Consider the following 17,154-nt stretch of genomic DNA (forward strand, 5'->3'; position numbering starts at 1 on the left):
ATAGTTGAAGGGGTGAAAGTGAAAATACAAAAAGAGAAAAATCTGGCCCGTCATGTTGGAAATAGTATAAGCGAGGCTTTTCGTTTGGCGGTAGTCCATCGTGTTGTCTCGGAAAACAAGAACGACGAACAGAATGTCTGATCAAATAGCGAAAGGGGACGATTTTCAAAGGCGAGCTGAAAAGAAACTCAAGGGTTGGGGTTTATTTGGTTCCAAGCATGAAGACGCCGCCGAATTGTACGAAAAAGCTGGCAATTTTTACAAACTTGGCAAATCCTGTAAGTTTTCATCATCATCGCAAACTTTATATATTCAACAAATTATTCGATCATTGGGATTGTGGCTTATAACGATTGCATGAAATCGATAGCTGTTGTGTTCTTTTTTTTCTTCCAAAAAATGGTGTTATTTGAATTGGCTTACGTTACGGCCGAGACGGGTGAAATTTGGGGATGTTGAATCAAATAGTTTATGATCGGGTGTTATTGACCTTAGTTTTGAGCGGTTAGGGTTATGAATTTGATGTATTTGGATTGGCGACGATCAATTTTAAAATGCACGGAGATTTTTAATGTTTTAATGTTCTTGAGACTTGAAACTAATTGTTTGATGGTCACAGTTATGGCATATTGATGGCCTGCTAATTTTGACTTGGTCTTTCAGGGGATAAAGCTGGGGCAGTATATGTCAAATTGGCTGAATGTTATTTGAAGGTAAGTGCTTGATGTGATGTGGTGAGCGTATACCTCAACCTTTTACTAGAACCCTATATTGATCTTTGCTGTTTTGGTTACAGATGGATAGCAAACATGAAGCTGCAAATGCTTATGCGGATGCAGCTCATTGCTATAAGAAAACAAATACTGCAGGCATGCATCTTTTCTACCTTCTTATATGAGTTTATTAATTTGTATTAATCCGATCTTCCATTCTAGTTTTCATAGCATTCAATAGTGTGTCATGTATTAAAAAGATTGTAGTGAAAGTGGCTGTTTGCAGCTTTCATGTTGCTCTCCATTGTAATCCTTGGCAATTTTAATGACATGTTTCCATGATATGATTTGGTATTTCATAACATAACCAATTTAACACTGTTGCATAACTTACCTAATTACGCATTCAACAGTTTAGGCTATTGAACAATTGGCAACCATGTTTCATGTTTGGCAACTGTTTAAAAGAGTTTGTGCTTTTGTGCATAAGATATTTGGAAACATGGCCCAGATTCTGTGTGAAAGTTAGAAGTTGCTCTTGGAACAAGACATTTTATGCATATCTTATGACATAAAGAAGTGGTATAACTTTCTTGATAGCTTGCAATTTTACAACCATGTAATCTTTGTTGTTCCCCCTCCGTTCCAGAATATATGAAACAATTTACTTTTCAAGATATCGCAAAAACCACACGATTTTCTGATCTAAATCAAGCAGATTTTACATACATGCAACGTTATCCTTTTAGACAAAGTTTTAACCCAAAGTTACCTCATAACCCACTGGCTAGCATTACAAATATTGATCACATTGATTTTTGTCTCTGTTGAAGGGTATTTTTCAGTATTATAACAATAGTCAACCACTTCCTTCAAACTATTTGCCTAGTCAACAGTCGCATTTATTTTTGGATGAACAAGATTATAACTGCACACTTGGTCTAGTGATCTACATCTTCTTCCAATAGAAGCAAGCCCTACAGTCAATCCAGCAGCAATAACGGAAGCGGCATATTGTTTGCATTGTTCTTTATTCACTTTGTTATTCTTCCCTTGAAAAGGGTTTTATTGTTTATACACAAATGCATGCCCCTGAAATTTTGCTTCTTTTCTATTATATACTCAATCGAGTTTTATCATATATCTCCATTTTCTTTATGTAAGTTTTGCTTGATGCAATTGGATACTTTGCAGAGTGTGTATCTCATCTGGAGAAAGCATTAAATTTATTCATGGAAATTGGAAGGCTCAGCATGTCTGCAAGGTACTGTAAGGTACAATTCCCAAATCATCTTTTTATAATAGCATTCTTAAATGGTGGGTGCTAGGTTGATGTCTTCCATGCCTGATACTCATATGTTCCTTCATCACTTTCTCACATGTCTCAACCATAATTGTTCATGTAACTTTTAGTTAGAAATCAAGCTGGGCAGTGGGCACCAACACAAGAAAATCACATTAACATTTGAGACTGTTTATATAGCCTTAACAGTTGAGCATAATCTTGACTCTTATGACTGTAGTAGTGTTCTGTGTTGCACCCAGATCGTTATATAGACGGATGCCTTACAAATCATGAATTGAATGGGACATGATTGTTTTTTTTCTTTGCAGGAAATTGCAGAATTATATGAACAGGAAGAAAACTTGAAGCAAGCTATGGTTTACTATGATAAAGCAGCTGATCTGTATCAAGGTGAAGAAGTGAACACGTCTGCAAATCAGTGCAATCTGAAAATTGCACAATTTGCTGCTCAACTGGAACAGTAAGTGTGCTTTTGCTTTCAGGATGACATACTTTCGAGCCCATCTGCCCCACTTCTTCAATGCACATATTATACAGTTCCCAATTTGGATTGTCCACGAAAATGCAACAGTTTCTTTTTGGGTACTTTTTAAATGCACTTCACCCTTTTATGCCTTACTAAATGTTACTTGAAAAGAGTGACTTTAATAATGGTCCACAAGTTTCTCTCTTTATTGCGGGTTAGATATTTGTTCAATAGTCAAACATTTTTATTAAACTGTGTCAATTCAAACGTTGTATTCTGGGCGGATTTTGTCATGTGCTAGAGGGTGTCTGTGCCCCCCCTGTCCCAACGCAATGGAAAGAAAATTTAGGGGTCTTAAATATGCACCCACTTTAATTTGATGTGTGCTTTGTTAAGTTAATAAAAAATGGTTGCAACCTACTAGTAGTGTCATTGCATATGCACTATAGCTTGCAAGTTCGAATCCTTTTGACGTTCTTTAAATTTTTTTCATAACAAAAATTTTTTGATAAAAACCATTTGGTTGTTGGAAAAAACCCACATGTACGTCATTTTTAATTAAACCGTACTTTGTATGTAAAAAATTGTAGTATGTTAATTATTTTGTGCCCCTGCTCGAAATTTTTCTAGATCCGCCTCTAGGATGGAGGGATTATTTCATTTAGTTGAGTCAAATTGCATGAATATTCAGTAACCTTTTTATGCTATACATTATATGTTAATATTGATCAAAATTAAAATGGGGGTTTGTTATTGACACCACTTTCTTTGAAATGTCTATCCAGATATCAAAAAGCAATTGACATATTTGAAAACATAGCACGGCAGTCACTCAACAATAACTTGCTGAAGTATGGTGTTAAAGGGCATCTGTTAAATGCTGGCATTTGCCAACTATGTAAAGGTGATGTTGTTGCAATTACAAACGCATTGGATAAATATCAGGTCAAGCAGTGGATCCTGACCAATAAATTCTTTATCATCTTTCTGTCTAAAGATATTGACTAAATGTTTATTTGCTTATGTAGGACATGGATCCAACATTTTCAGGATCACGTGAGTACAGATTGCTGGCGGTATGTTATATCTCAAACACCTTGTCAACAGATTTTATCTTTCACGTTCTGTTTATCGTCTTTAAGAAATTAATTTACCACCATGGTTCTCACATCATTTGCAATATGAGTAATGATTTTGATGTGTAGAGTGTATGCATATTAGTTGTCTCAATGATCATAGGAGAGCTTTCCCAAAGAGCTCTAAGAATGTACACAAAATGCAACGAGCTCCGTTTTATGTGTATAAGTAGATATATCATATATATATATGTGTGTGTGTGTGTGTGTTCTTACAACTGTTATTAGGATTTAGCACTTGCTTTGCTCAGTTCTCAATTTAAAAAGTAAACCAAACAGTAACTCCCAGACAGAGGTAGGGTGGCGGTGGGGGGAGGATGTACACTGTCCTTGCCTCTACCCCAAGGGGTAAAGAGGCTGTTTCTGTGAAGATTCTCGGCTTGCAAAACAAAAATTCAAAGAAACAAGCAGGCATGGGAGAGCACGGGCAAAGAAGCAACACATACAGTTAACAGAAAATGCATCAGGGACAGGTATGAGGAAAATAAGTTAAACAAAACAAGGAAAACACCAAACGCAGTAACTACTAGTATAGAAAGAACAACTAAGGGGCTGTTTACTTGTGGCTTAACTAGGCTTATTAGTCTATCTGGCTTATTCACACAGCTCGTTTGGGTTGTTTACTTACGGCTTATTCGCATAGAACATTACTTAATCGCACAGATAGAAATGGTGTGTTGTCCCCATTCAGCCACAAAAATGACACCCCTACCCCTTGTTTAAAACATCGCCTCCTTCCCAAATGAGACACCCCATAGTCAACCTCTTTATGATTTTTTGTTTTGATGTTGAAATAATTAATATTGGGGGGTAAATCGGTCATTTATGTTATTCAGACTGTTGGTTCAGATAAAAAAAAGTAAACAACACCCATTTATCCGGACAGATAAATTTATCCATACAGGACTTGATAAAAATTTTGGTAAACAGACCCTAAGTCTAGTCTACATGTCATACAATATATACAATCCCTTTCGCATTGTGTGTATATATATACATATTAGTAACATAAATTTTTGTGCTGCAAATCTTTGAATAATTCTAAACCGAACTTTATTCTGTCACTTTCTTTGGTCTCCAGACCCAACCAACTCCCTGTGCATTTTTTAAAGCTTACACACTGCCTTAAATTTATAATTCGGTGCATGATTACTTCCAAATTATGGGTTTTAGACCAGATGGACGAATGGAGAACACATTTTTGGCAATAGTTGTTAAACTTAGTTATTGGACTAACTGTAAGTATTTATTTACATACCACAACTTGTACTATATCTTAACAATTCGGATTTGTTTTTCTTATGGAAGGATTTGGCTGCTTCGATTGATGAGGAAGATGTGGTTAAGTTCACCGATGCTATCAAAGAATACGATAGCATGACTAAACTGGTAATATATTTATCTTGCATTTAGTAATCAAACTTCAACTCTTTTGTGATCCTCATAAAATGGCACAAATGCAGCAGCAACTTTCGCTTGGTTTACTTTGAAAATATATGATTTTGCGAGATAAAAGAAAGAGTGGATGCAAGTCTTGAGACCAGAAATGAAATGCAATTTATCCACAATTCTCGATCTCATGTGTTCGCGTTCTTGTGATTCTTTTATTTGTGTTAGCATTCGAATTTTGTTCAAGTTTGTGGTTTACAAGCATGGTCATTCCTTAGCATGTTAAATATGAGATTTTGATCAAATTTGAGGGTCCGTTTAAAGCGCGTAATAAAAAGGTTTGAGTATAACAGAACCTCCAAAAAGATTGAAACGAAGAGACTGATAATATCGTATTTTTCAGGATGCATGGAAGACCACCCTTCTGTTGAGAGTGAAGGATTTGCTGAAAGCCAAGGAGATGGAAGAGGATGATCTTACTTGAGACTCATCTCCAATTTATTGTCATCACTTCATTTGTTTATTATTCATGACTACATGTGTGTGTGTGTGTATTGCTTGGATTCACCTCCCATATTCTTTTAGCTTGTTAATAGATTCATATTGAAGCATTTAAACATCTCTTACCTTTTTCTTCTTGTCTGTTGATATTGTTCTGAGTCTTCAAATAAGAACAATTACAATTATGGAGAGAATGTTTCTTCATCTCATAATTAAAGGGTATAATAAGAAAGTGAAGACTTTTGAAATTTGGGTAACTGCTATCTTAGGCGCACCAAGAATGGTCTGGAGCCATCGTAAGTGAACCACTATAGTCACAAGGGTTTTTTTTCCATTAACCTGCATATCCAATCTGGCCTCCGCATTTGAATCTCCGTGGTCACAAGGGGATTTTTATTCTTTCTTGGATTTGAACCTGAGACCTTCTGATACTTTTGGCCTTTGAAGTCAAGTTAAAACCAATCAGGCACCACTCTTGTGGTTAGTCACAAGGGTTTTGATAGTGCCTGAATTTGAACCCATGGAATACGAGATTTTCACTGTCTCTACACTTATTTTAAGACAAACTAAAATACAAATGAATGCATATCATGAGTCTATGTTCTTCCGGTTTTGCTCACACTTTTCTAAATGTTCTTCTGGTTTTGCTCACACTTTTTAAATGTTCTTCTGGTTTTGCCCAAACTAAAATAGAACGTTTATCCTTTTTTTTAATAACCTGGATATCCAACCCGCTATGCGAGCCGACTAATTCCAGGGCGACCACCTGCTTTGTAGATAGCTCATAGTCACTGCATTTGAACCTCCAAAGCCACAAAGAGATTTTTATTCCTCCTTGGATTTGAACCTGAGACCTCCTGGTACTTTTGACCTTTGGAGCCAAACTCAAACCAATCAGACACAACCCTTGTAGTTAACGTTTATCGTTTTCCCAAGAGGGAAAACTAAAAATTTATGTATTCATTTAGTTACATTATTTTCTTCGACTCTTTTATTAAAGTGTTAGATGCAAACATAAACTCTTTTTTAAATTAAAAAAATTGATATTTTTATGTTCTAAAAATACATTTGAGAATCTAAAGAAAATATTTGAAACAACTTCTTCAATAAAATTTACACAATATTAACAAAATAATTTTTAAAAATAGATAATAAATTCAAAAATATCGAATTTAATATATTCGTAGGCGAAATAAACCTTGGTTAAGAATTCTAATTTTTTAAAGGGATCACTTAGTCATTTATAATATTTTGAGGTGTTAATCTGTCCATACAACAATCTAGAGGACTCTTTCTGTACATTTTCCATCTATCTCGAAACAAATACCGCTGGACGCTGGACGCTGGACATATATACGGTCGTTAACCGGTCAAACTTAATTAAGCGGCGTCGTATCGAGTGAATAATTCAATCTGCGGTCTGCCCAGCTGCTTATTCGCAGATTTTTTTTTCAAGTGGTACAGAAAAGAACCTTCTCATCGTTCATCTGCTTTTGCCCCACTTTATCATCGTTCCCAATAATTCTCTCCATCAAAGGTGTTATCAATGGAGAGAAGATGAATTTGAACTAGGTTTTCTACTACAGGTACGTATTTTTCTCCGAGCACTTTTCAGATCTTGCTTGGTTCTTACGATTTTAAGATTCTTTGAGTTTCTATTCACGCCTTTTAATGTACGCAGATGTTCGCGTTTACTGGTTTTTGTTTTTCGATTTCAAGTGTTTGAACTCTTTAAGATTTTTGGTAGATGTAGTTGTTCAGTTCTTGTTTTGTGTATGTTCGTGTATATGTGGATAAGTTGAAGTTGTACAACAACTCAAGTTGACCTGATATGACAACATTAGTTTCAGTTTTAAGTTTGAGAACTGTAAAATGTTCTTAGATATTGAACTTTAGCGTTTTGTTTGATGTATTGAAGTTAGTTCTATCGCAAATTTTAGGCAGATTTGTGTTCGTTTGTTTGCCTCGTGTGTACTAGATTCAATTAGACCATTTATTTTTAGCGAAACAGGTGCACTTTTTGAATTTTCTGGTCACGGCTCATATTTTTCAATGTTGGTATCATGTGAAGTTCATTACAAATTAAATATCCGGTTATGACTAGTACTCTTCGATGTTGACAGCCATGTGAAGTGTTACAAATTAGATATCTACATTATCCTAATTGCAGGTTTCGTTATAGAGGTTAACTGTGGTATAATGGTTTCAAATGATAATGGCGGAATTGAAGATGAGAAATCTAATGGAGGTAGAGTCAAGACTATTGCCCCTCTACATATCCAAACTGCTCAGAGGGGATTTCTTAGGGACGAGGATGCTCAAACTCCAGGTGGTACCAGTAGAACCCCAAGTTTCCTTGTATTTGGTAATCTAGGTACGCCAACTGCAAAATTCCAACGGATTGCCCAGGTGAGAGATGACTTCTCACGCACCATACCTTCCAGCACTAGTCAAGCAATTCGAGATCGCTTCACTAGGGTCTTCTCTAAGAAAATTGATTGGGTGTCCCTTCAGAAATTGGCCAAAGAATGGATAAGAAACCCAATGAATATGGTTCTTTTTGTGTGGATTGTATGTGTTGCTGTCTCAGGTGCGATACTTTTCCTTGTCATGACAGGTATGTTAAACCACGTCCTTCCAAGAAAATCTCAGAGAGATGCTTGGTTTGAGGTCAACAACCAAATTCTGAATGCGCTGTTTACCCTCATGTGTCTGTACCAACATCCACATCGGCTTTATCACCTTGTACTCCTCTTGAGATGGAGATCAGAAGACGTTTCAAAATTGAGAAAATTATACTGCAAGGATGGAACTTACAAACCTCATGAATGGGCACACATGTTGGTTGTGATCTTGCTGCTTAACCTTAATTGTCTAGCACAATATGCTTTATGTGGACTCAATGTTGGGTACAAGAGATCAGAGAGACCAGCAATAGGGGTGGCAGTAACTATCTCTGTTGCAATTGGAGCCCCTGCAATTGCTGGTGTGTATTCTGTTGTCAGCCCGCTAGGGAAGGAATATACTACAGCTTCTGATGAAGAATCCCAACTTAAACCGGAAAGTGTTTCAAGTAGTCGACCAATGCAACCAAGGTTGAAATCATTTGAAAGGAGATACTCATTCACCCCTAAAGATGAGACAAGAACAATTGAAAGTAGTCCGAAGTGGAGTGGAGGTATATTTGATTTTTGGGAGGATATCTCTTTAGCATATCTCTCGTTGTTTTGCAGTTTTTGTGTTTTTGGGTGGAATATGGAGAGACTTGGGTTCGGAAACATGTATGTCCATATAGCAACGTTTCTTCTGTTTTGTTTGGCACCTTTTTGGATTTTTAATCTGGCTGCCATCAATATTAATGATGAGACTGCAAGGGAGGCATTGGGGATTACAGGGATATTTCTCTGTGTATTTGGTTTGCTTTATGGTGGATTTTGGAGAATTCAGATGAGAAAGAGATTCAATCTACCCCCATCTGATATCTGTTGCAGTAAACCTGCTGTGACTGATTGTGCATTGTGGCTCTTCTGCTGCTGGTGTTCACTTGCTCAGGAAGTACGCACTGGAAATTCCTATGAAATCATGGAGGATAAGTTTTACAAGAAACCAGATGACGAAGCTCGTGAGATTCCTATATCAACTTTGCCACAAGAAGGAGAAGAATTTGGTTTCAGATCTGGCCCAAGCTCTCCACTTCCTAATAGCTCCTTTTCGCCCTATAAAGCCAACACTGCCAGTCCTAGTAGGTTTCTAAAGCAACATCGAAGCCCAACCAGCCAGCCATCAGTTGTTGAAGAGGATTTTCATTCAAGAGGTAAAGATGCAACTCTGGAACCACCTGTTCCATCTTTTATACACAGAGATGGTTAAATTTAAGTAGCATCTGATTTGTATAATGAAATCGTAAGAGCCCGCCCTTGTAAGTTGTTTGAGTTTAATATTATCCTTCTTTTCCCTGTATATGAGTTTTTGCTTTTCTGTTCTCCAGTTAAATTCAACTCTCTCTTTATATATTTTTTTTGTTTGTTGTACTTTTAAGCTTTTAATGATGTTGATTCAACCCGAAGTGAAATTTAAGTATTTGCATGAATTTCTAACAAATTTAATGGAACACTGAAAGTTAATGCCTTCCACTGTTTGTACATCCTCTTTTAGTTTCAATTGCAGCACTTTTTTCGTCTTTGTTCTCAGAGCTGCAATGACAAAGCTGATCTGTCAGCTATCTATGGTTCAGCCTTGAAATCATGGTGAACTTCCTAGTTCCTTCTGCTATCTTTACTGGAAATAACTTGGATTCAGTTGTTTCTATCTTTCATTTTCGTTATTGAATTACTTATGTTATGGTGAATTTTCCAACCCTAATTTAAATTTTTGGTTCCTTGGACTTTAGTTTATATTTGTTACAAGATGCATAATTTACGAAGTAAGATTATCTGAGCTTCTTTCTTCCTTATCTTCCTTCCTCCCACTGTTCTTTCTTATTATCAGAACCCTCATCATAATTACATGAGCCAGTTTTTAAAATGTTGATCGACTTCGTATTTACTTCTGTGGGTCTTCCAGGGAAGCTGCTCAATGACCTAACTGTTATGCTTTTCTTTTATCTTGCTTCTTGTAGAGTGATCATGTTTCTTAGGTTGCGTTGTTTTGGAGCTGTTCTTTTAATCGTCTAGCTATATAGTTGTAATTGGACTGGAAGATCTGCATGATTTGGTCACTAATTTCTGCAAGTAACACTGCCATTTTATTATTTAGGAGAACCATTATGTGGTATCTTTTTCTGCTTTTTAATTCATTTTTGATCTTATGGGAGGTTACATTAGGAGCCAAAGTGAAATTCCCTTATATCTGTCACAAAATAATGTTTTTGGTCGTTTTGGTCATTTCACATTTTCATATGTGAACAGAAGATGGGACCTGCAAAATGGTATAAACGAAGCGATTTGAGCCATGAAATCGAATACCAATGTCAACAAAATGCCTTCTGATGGTTGTATTACTGAAAGTTAGAGATGCCAGGTAACGGAACAGTAAAGTTTCTGCTATTTATTATGATGCCACATGCAAGTCAAAACATCATTAAACATTCATTTTTTGTAGTATAATTCTAGGATTATGGTGATCTCAAAGTGGAGATTTTTATCACATTGTTGGTTTCATGTTAACTGAAAGCTTCATTAGTGATTAGAATTGTCCAAGTTTCTTGGCCATTTACTTATAACCTGTTAATTCCTCCATATGTATGTTATCCTAGTCCATTGCAGACAAACTAGAAAGTGGCACCGGTTCCAGATGATGCTAGATTTCATAGCTTCAAGCAGACTCTCGAGTCAACTTAAATTATGACGAATGCAGAGGGATTTTGATCTTTCGATTTGTTCAGCATACGACCCTGGTGATTTCCATTGGCATCCTAGAACGCCAGGTTCTGATTGTAAGTTTCTTCAAACCCCTCTTTACACTTGAAATACTAAAATCCTTATAATTGGGGTTGCTCTCACTATAATGGAATTGCCAGTTGCTACATATAGACCAATATATATAAGAGAAAGATGGTTCCATTTACAAACTCAACCATTGGGGCCTAATCAAATGAGAACTAATTAGTTTGTAGTAACCGTGAGGTCCAATTTCAACCACAAATCAATAGATAAATTAGGATTTGGTAATTTTTAATTAAAATTTTAATGCAAGGACATTTTAGGTATTTTCTCTCCTCTCTCCGTCTCCCGGCCTCTGGCCTCCGGCCACCGTCCTCCGGTGATACCACAGTGGTATCACAATGCATCTTATATGTGATTGGGTATCACATTGTGGTCGTTTGTGCGGTCGATCGGATATGTAACACAGTGGTATCACAATGCATCTTATATGTGCTTGAGTATCACACTGTGGTATCATCGGAGGACGGTGGCCGGAAGACGAGGACGGAGAGAGAAGAGAAGAGAGAGGAGAGAAAATACCTAAAATGTCCTTGCATTAAAATTTTAATTAAAAATTACCAAAATTATAAATTTCTTAATTTATCTATTGATTTGTGGTTGAGATTGGATCTCACGGTTACCACAAACTAGTCAGTTCTCCCTTGAATKTCCTCCCCAACCATTAGTATAAACCATAAAAACCAATTAATCGAGGTATTTATGGAAATGAGAAGGAATCATTTATTATGGTCTGGATATTAATAGAAGATCATCATAGTCCATTTATTATGATCAACGTTTTATATTAGCAAAAAACTGAGATTCATTAGACCAGATGAATGGTTGAGTTTGTAAATGAGACCACCTCTCTCTCTCTGTGTATATATATAAATAAAAAGAGAGAGAGAGAGGATCATGTATGATATCAAAATTTGGTGAGAGTAGTTGGAACGTTATTAAAAAAATTCACATATGTTAGCATTGAAATGTTAACATAAGTTAATATAAATTAACATATGTTAACGTACTTTAACATATCTTAATATGAAATGTTAACATACCTTAACATGCTATGTTATGTGAATCTCCGTTGACAAAGTACTTTCTATGCCTCCTACATAATTTTGATTTCCCACGACAAAAAGGTTGAGAATCACTGATCATGTGTTTCATAATATGAAACAATTACACAGTCAAAGTAATCACATTGTGTTAACACTGGATATTCACATGCATTGTTTTTTAATGTGAACCAACACATGATTCTTTATTCTTATGGTTCTCAACCTTTTTTTGTGGTTTTTATTTGAATTCTCAATATATATATATATATATATATATATATATAGAGAGAGAGAGAGAGAGAGAGAGAGAAATCTTTCTTCTCTAGCTCTTTCAAATAGACTGTAAGGGTCTTACATGATACGGGAGCCGGCAATCTACCACATCTAGGGACCTGACACTCTCTTTCACCAGGGGCATCATCTAGTCTCCATTTGTGGGGCGTGTTGGAGTCCTCGTCGGCTTGACACAAACCATCAAACAATAGACGTAAGAAACCCCTTGTAAAGTCTCTTTTAAATGGTTTCACATCTTCACTAAAATCATAACATGACTGCTTGATGGTATTGGAACCAGTTGTGTATCCATTAACCTCCATACTTCCTTTCCTTCAAAGATGTGTTTGGATCGATAATGACTCGAAAGTAGTGGAAATCTATGTCACCTGCATTTCCTTAATATTGATCTTCCTTCCACACCCGCACACAAACCTACTTTTTCAATTTTCCACCACACCCCTACAGATACTTTGCCCTTTGTGGGGTTCAAATTTATGAGCACGTCATAATTGTAATAAAATTTTGTCTTTTTATATGTTTCTTTATTTTAATACGATTATTAAGACAATTTGTTTTGAGGTTATTTTTAATGAACCGCCGCCTTCTATTGCTAAATAAATTCCTCCTACCAATTTCACACTCATCCACATCAATGTCAACCTTTTTATTATGAGCAAATTGTATTAAAAAATAATGTATTTTAACTTGATTTTTATTTTGGGTAATGTATTTTCAAAACTCTTATTTTGGTACCTAAGATGAAAATTTTTAAGCATTTAAGTACGCGAGTAACCGGTTGAAGTATTAAATGGTTATCATGTTGATGTGACAAGTGATGTGGTATCCAGCTCAGTATTATGCTGATGTGGTTCATGACATGGATTTTTTTAAATCTAAAATTAGTTTTCAACCGGTTACCCGAATACTTGAATGTTTAAAACTTTACATCATATGTATCAAAATGAAAGTTTTGAAAGTACGTTAGCCAAAATAAGAATTAAGTTAAAATACATTACTTTTTTGAACAATTTGTCCTTTTATTTTCAATGTTTTAAAAAAAAGTTGGTGATAAAATAGAAGATAATTTCAGAGAAAAACAAGTGGAAGTAACATTTGTAGGTTATTTAGAATTTTGTATATTCATGAGATTATTGTTGATTTAAATAGGATATTTGGACAAAAGTTGATTACCGACGACTCCAACGGGCCTTATACGGAACCCACCCTTTGGATCCAGAGTGAAGATGCCTTATCATTCTCACCGGTTATGGGGTTCAAATTGACCCTCATAAACTTTTAAATTTTGTGGGTTTTGTATTATAATTTTTTTTTTACCGGCAAAAAAGATGAAATAACATAAAAACTAGCAAGGCATTAGCAAAAGAGAATACAAGTTAGAAACAAGACAGGGGAGAATTATACCACTCTATCCAACTATTCGCCATAACATCTTTCGGCACCCTGTTTTTAAACCAGAAAAAAGAATACGCCTGAAGCTGACCTGCAAGAAAAGTAGCCAACGTCTGAGAAGGAGCTGAGAAGGTTTTGCGGTTGCGTAGGTTCCAAATAATCCAGAAGAATCCATACACCACTCCAATAAACGCCTTTTTACACGAAAAATTCCATCCACCTCCGAGCAACGGTCAAGAAGATTACCAATCGAATTCACCTGTCCTATGTCCACTTTCCACTATTTGCACAAATCGTTGAGCAATTGCCGAGATAGCGAGCATCCTATGAACAGATGTTCCTCATCTTCTTCCGTGCATTCGCACAGAGGGCACAAGGAGGAGAGACAAACCACTCCTCTTTTAGCAAGATTAGTTTTAGTCGGAAGTCTTTTGTGAAGAAGACGTCAAGCTAGAATATTAATTTTAGAGGGAATCCAATTAACCCACCAAGAATTTCTGAAACTAACCTGGTGAAGCGAAATATCATCGTACGCAGCTCTCATCGAGGAGACCGAGAAGTTACCATGAGAAGTCAGAGCCCATCGCCATGAGACATCGATCCCGTTAGAGCTTTGATCTCTTTGAAACCATTCCGCGAAAGGATGATTGAAGCTATTGTATTCCTTGTGGATTTTTAAAATATTCCTCTAGATCCTCGGAAAACTGCCGCTTCTGGCCAAGTTATTCATGCCGCCATCTTCACCATAGAGAGCAATGATAACCCGTCTCCATATGTGATTATGCTCCATTTTGAATCGCCACCACCACCTAGCGAGAAGCGCTAGATTGAGGGCTCTTAGACTACCAATCCCCAAACCGCCAGCATCTTTATCTGCCAACGTGGTTCTCCAACTAATCCATGAAATATTTCTCACTCCTCCTTTATTGCCCCAAAAGAACCTCGAGCGAATAGATTCTAGTTTGTTGATAATCGAAATAGGGGCCTTGAGAAGCGAGAGATAATGCAGGCCCAAACTTCCTAAGACAGATTTGACCAAGACAAGCCGACCACCATGAGAGAGAATTTTGGATTTCCAAGCTGATAATTTCTTGTTAAATTTTTCAATTAAAGGCGCCCAAGATTCAGCTTTGTTGGGCCGTCCACCAATCGGCAAACCAAGGTACGTAAAAAGCAAAAGCCCAGGTCTGCAATGAAGTCTACTAGCGACAGATACCACTTCCTCGTAATCAACCCCCACACCCATGGATCAGTTGGAGTACCAATAAAAAAATATTGTTTTCGCTCTTTATATTGTTTTCGATCCCCAATAAAAAATAAGGTTTGTCCCCATAAAAAATTAACCCGGTTTTATTGTCATTTTATTTATATTTTATTGTTTTTCTATATTAATTATTAAGGTTATGGTTTATTAGTTGACGTATAATTGCTAACTGTTATGGATAGGGTTATCAATTGATGCCTAACTGTTTGGGTTAGAAGTTATTGTTATTTGATCTCCAATTGTTATTTATTTATTTGTTAATTGTAAGGTTGTGATATATTAGTTGATACCTAATTATTATATTATTGTTAAATGTTTTACTATTTCACTACAAAAATGAATTTAAAAAAAATACCAATACCTGGAATTGATGGGGATGGTTATAATTCTGGGTTCTTTATCAAACTAACCACCCTAATTTAATAAATTATATTTTTAATTCTATTTTTTAAAAATTTCAAAAAATGATCATGAGTTACTAATACCGTTAAATATGTACATGAGCCATTTTACAATTAATAAAATTTATGATTTAAAAAAAAAACAAATTTTCCATAGGATGGGTCCCACCTAGGGCCCCATAGGATAATTTTCTTTTTTATTTATTTTTAATTTTGTTTTGTTTTAAAATTTTTAAAAAAATTATTTTCTTTATTTTTTTAAGAATTTAATCTTTTTAAACATTTTAATTTTTTCAATTTAATTTTTTCTAAAATTATAATTTTTCTTAAAAGAATATTTCTTTTACAAGTTTAGTTTTTYATTAAAAAAAATTATTTAGAAATTTAGTTTTTAATTTTAATTTTTTCTTAAAAATTTCGGTTTTTAAGTTTAAGTTATTTAAATTTGTTTTTTATTAAAATTTAATTACTTTTCTTAAAAAAAGTTCAATTACATTTCAGAAAATTTTAGTTTTTAGAAAAGTTTATATATTTTTAATTTAATTACCTTTTTTAAAGGATTAAACTTTTCTAAAAAAATTAATTTAAAAAAAAGTTTTTTAAAAAACTAAACTTTTCTAAAAAATCAATTTTTCTAAAAAATAAATTTTGAATAATATTGTATTAAGGAGAAAAGTTAATAATATTGTATTGGAAAAGGGGAAAGTGAATAGTTTTTGTATTGGGAATGAGGAAAATAAATAATGTTGTACTGGGAATGAGGAAAGTAATAGTATTGTATTGAGAAGGAGGAAAGTAAATAGTGTTGTATTAGGAAGGAGAAAAATATTAAATTTCTAAAAATAAAATTAAACTCATTTTTAAAATTTTAATTTCTTATTAAAAAAAAAATCGGATATTTAAATTTTTAAGAGTTTTTTTAGTTAAACTAAAAATTTAATGTAAAAAATATACTTTATAAACATTTACCCAGGTAAGGGTCCGGTAAAAAACCCCCTAAGTTATAGTTTAGAATTTTAACAAGAATCTTGTATTCACTAAATAATTTATATATGAATTATTTACTAATCCAAATCGTGTATTCACTTGTAAATCTTGTATTCATTAAATAATTTATATGTGAATTATTTAAAAATATATTATTAGTTTCATACTTACATTATTTGGATATGTATCAACCAATGTAATCGATATTCTTATATTAATTACTAAATCCAAATAAGTAAATGATTATAAAACGAAAACAAGTGCACCCAGGTAAAAATAGTTATACTCCCTTCATACTTATGTCACATATCGTTCATACAAAAGAGGTGTTGGGAACCTGTTGTTCCAACCTCAACCGAGGCCGAGGATTCCCCGCAAAAACAAAACGAGGACGGAGATCCCCAAAAGTTAAAAACTGGGGACAGGGTTGAGTCCGGGTAACGTGAACCCAACCCATCCCGTCTCCACCCCTGTATATTTAATATATTATATATTTATTATTTTGATTTTCGCAAATCACATGATTTTAATAAACCACAAGAGTGGTGTCTGATTGGTTTGAGCTTGATTCCAAAGGTCAAAAGTATCTGGAGGTCTCAGACTCAAATCTAAGGAAGAATAAAAATCCTCTTTGTGGCCACGGAGGTTCAAATGCAATGACTCCGGGCCATCTGCAAAACAGGTGGTCGCCATGAGATTAGTCGGCTCGCATAGCGGGTTGGATATCTAGGTTAATAAAAAAAATATAATTTTGATTTGGTTTTGTTTGAATTTAAATGTTGGAAACCACTATTGACGTTCGACAAAACCTGTTTTGT

The 17,154-nt window shown here is 34.9% G+C and overlaps 2 protein-coding genes across 6 annotated transcripts; both read left to right on the forward strand.

The window, feature by feature from the left end:
- Positions 1-66: 66 nt before the first annotated feature.
- LOC112527876 (alpha-soluble NSF attachment protein-like) lies at positions 67-5,660 on the forward strand. Its single transcript, XM_025138723.1, has 9 exons — positions 67-278; positions 664-713; positions 797-869; positions 1,908-1,987; positions 2,328-2,479; positions 3,271-3,430; positions 3,514-3,561; positions 4,930-5,010; positions 5,414-5,660. Exons 1-9 carry the CDS (start codon positions 134-136, stop codon positions 5,492-5,494), a joined length of 870 nt encoding a protein of 289 aa, XP_024994491.1. The 5' UTR covers positions 67-133; the 3' UTR covers positions 5,495-5,660.
- A 1,282-nt stretch (positions 5,661-6,942) lies between these two features.
- Positions 6,943-12,497, forward strand: LOC112514099. Of its 5 annotated transcripts, XR_003069403.1 has the most exons (5): positions 6,943-7,097; positions 7,682-9,325; positions 10,419-10,530; positions 10,766-10,945; positions 12,411-12,497. XR_003069403.1 is itself a non-coding variant. In XM_025120447.1 (3 exons), exons 2-3 carry the CDS (start codon positions 7,711-7,713, stop codon positions 10,442-10,444), a joined length of 1,641 nt encoding a protein of 546 aa, XP_024976215.1. In that variant the 5' UTR covers positions 6,943-7,097; positions 7,682-7,710; the 3' UTR covers positions 10,445-10,557. The 5 variants fall into 5 exon arrangements, 2 of the variants coding, with proteins under 2 accessions (XP_024976215.1, XP_024976202.1); XR_003069402.1 differs by lacking the exon at positions 12,411-12,497 and having other exon boundaries at positions 10,766-11,103; XR_003069404.1 differs by lacking the exon at positions 12,411-12,497 and having other exon boundaries at positions 10,776-11,103.
- Positions 12,498-17,154: the final 4,657 nt, after the last annotated feature.

This window comes from Cynara cardunculus (assembly GCF_001531365.2).
Source record: "Cynara cardunculus var. scolymus isolate 2C chromosome LG 1, CcrdV1, whole genome shotgun sequence".
Taxonomy (NCBI): domain Eukaryota; kingdom Viridiplantae; phylum Streptophyta; class Magnoliopsida; order Asterales; family Asteraceae; genus Cynara; species Cynara cardunculus.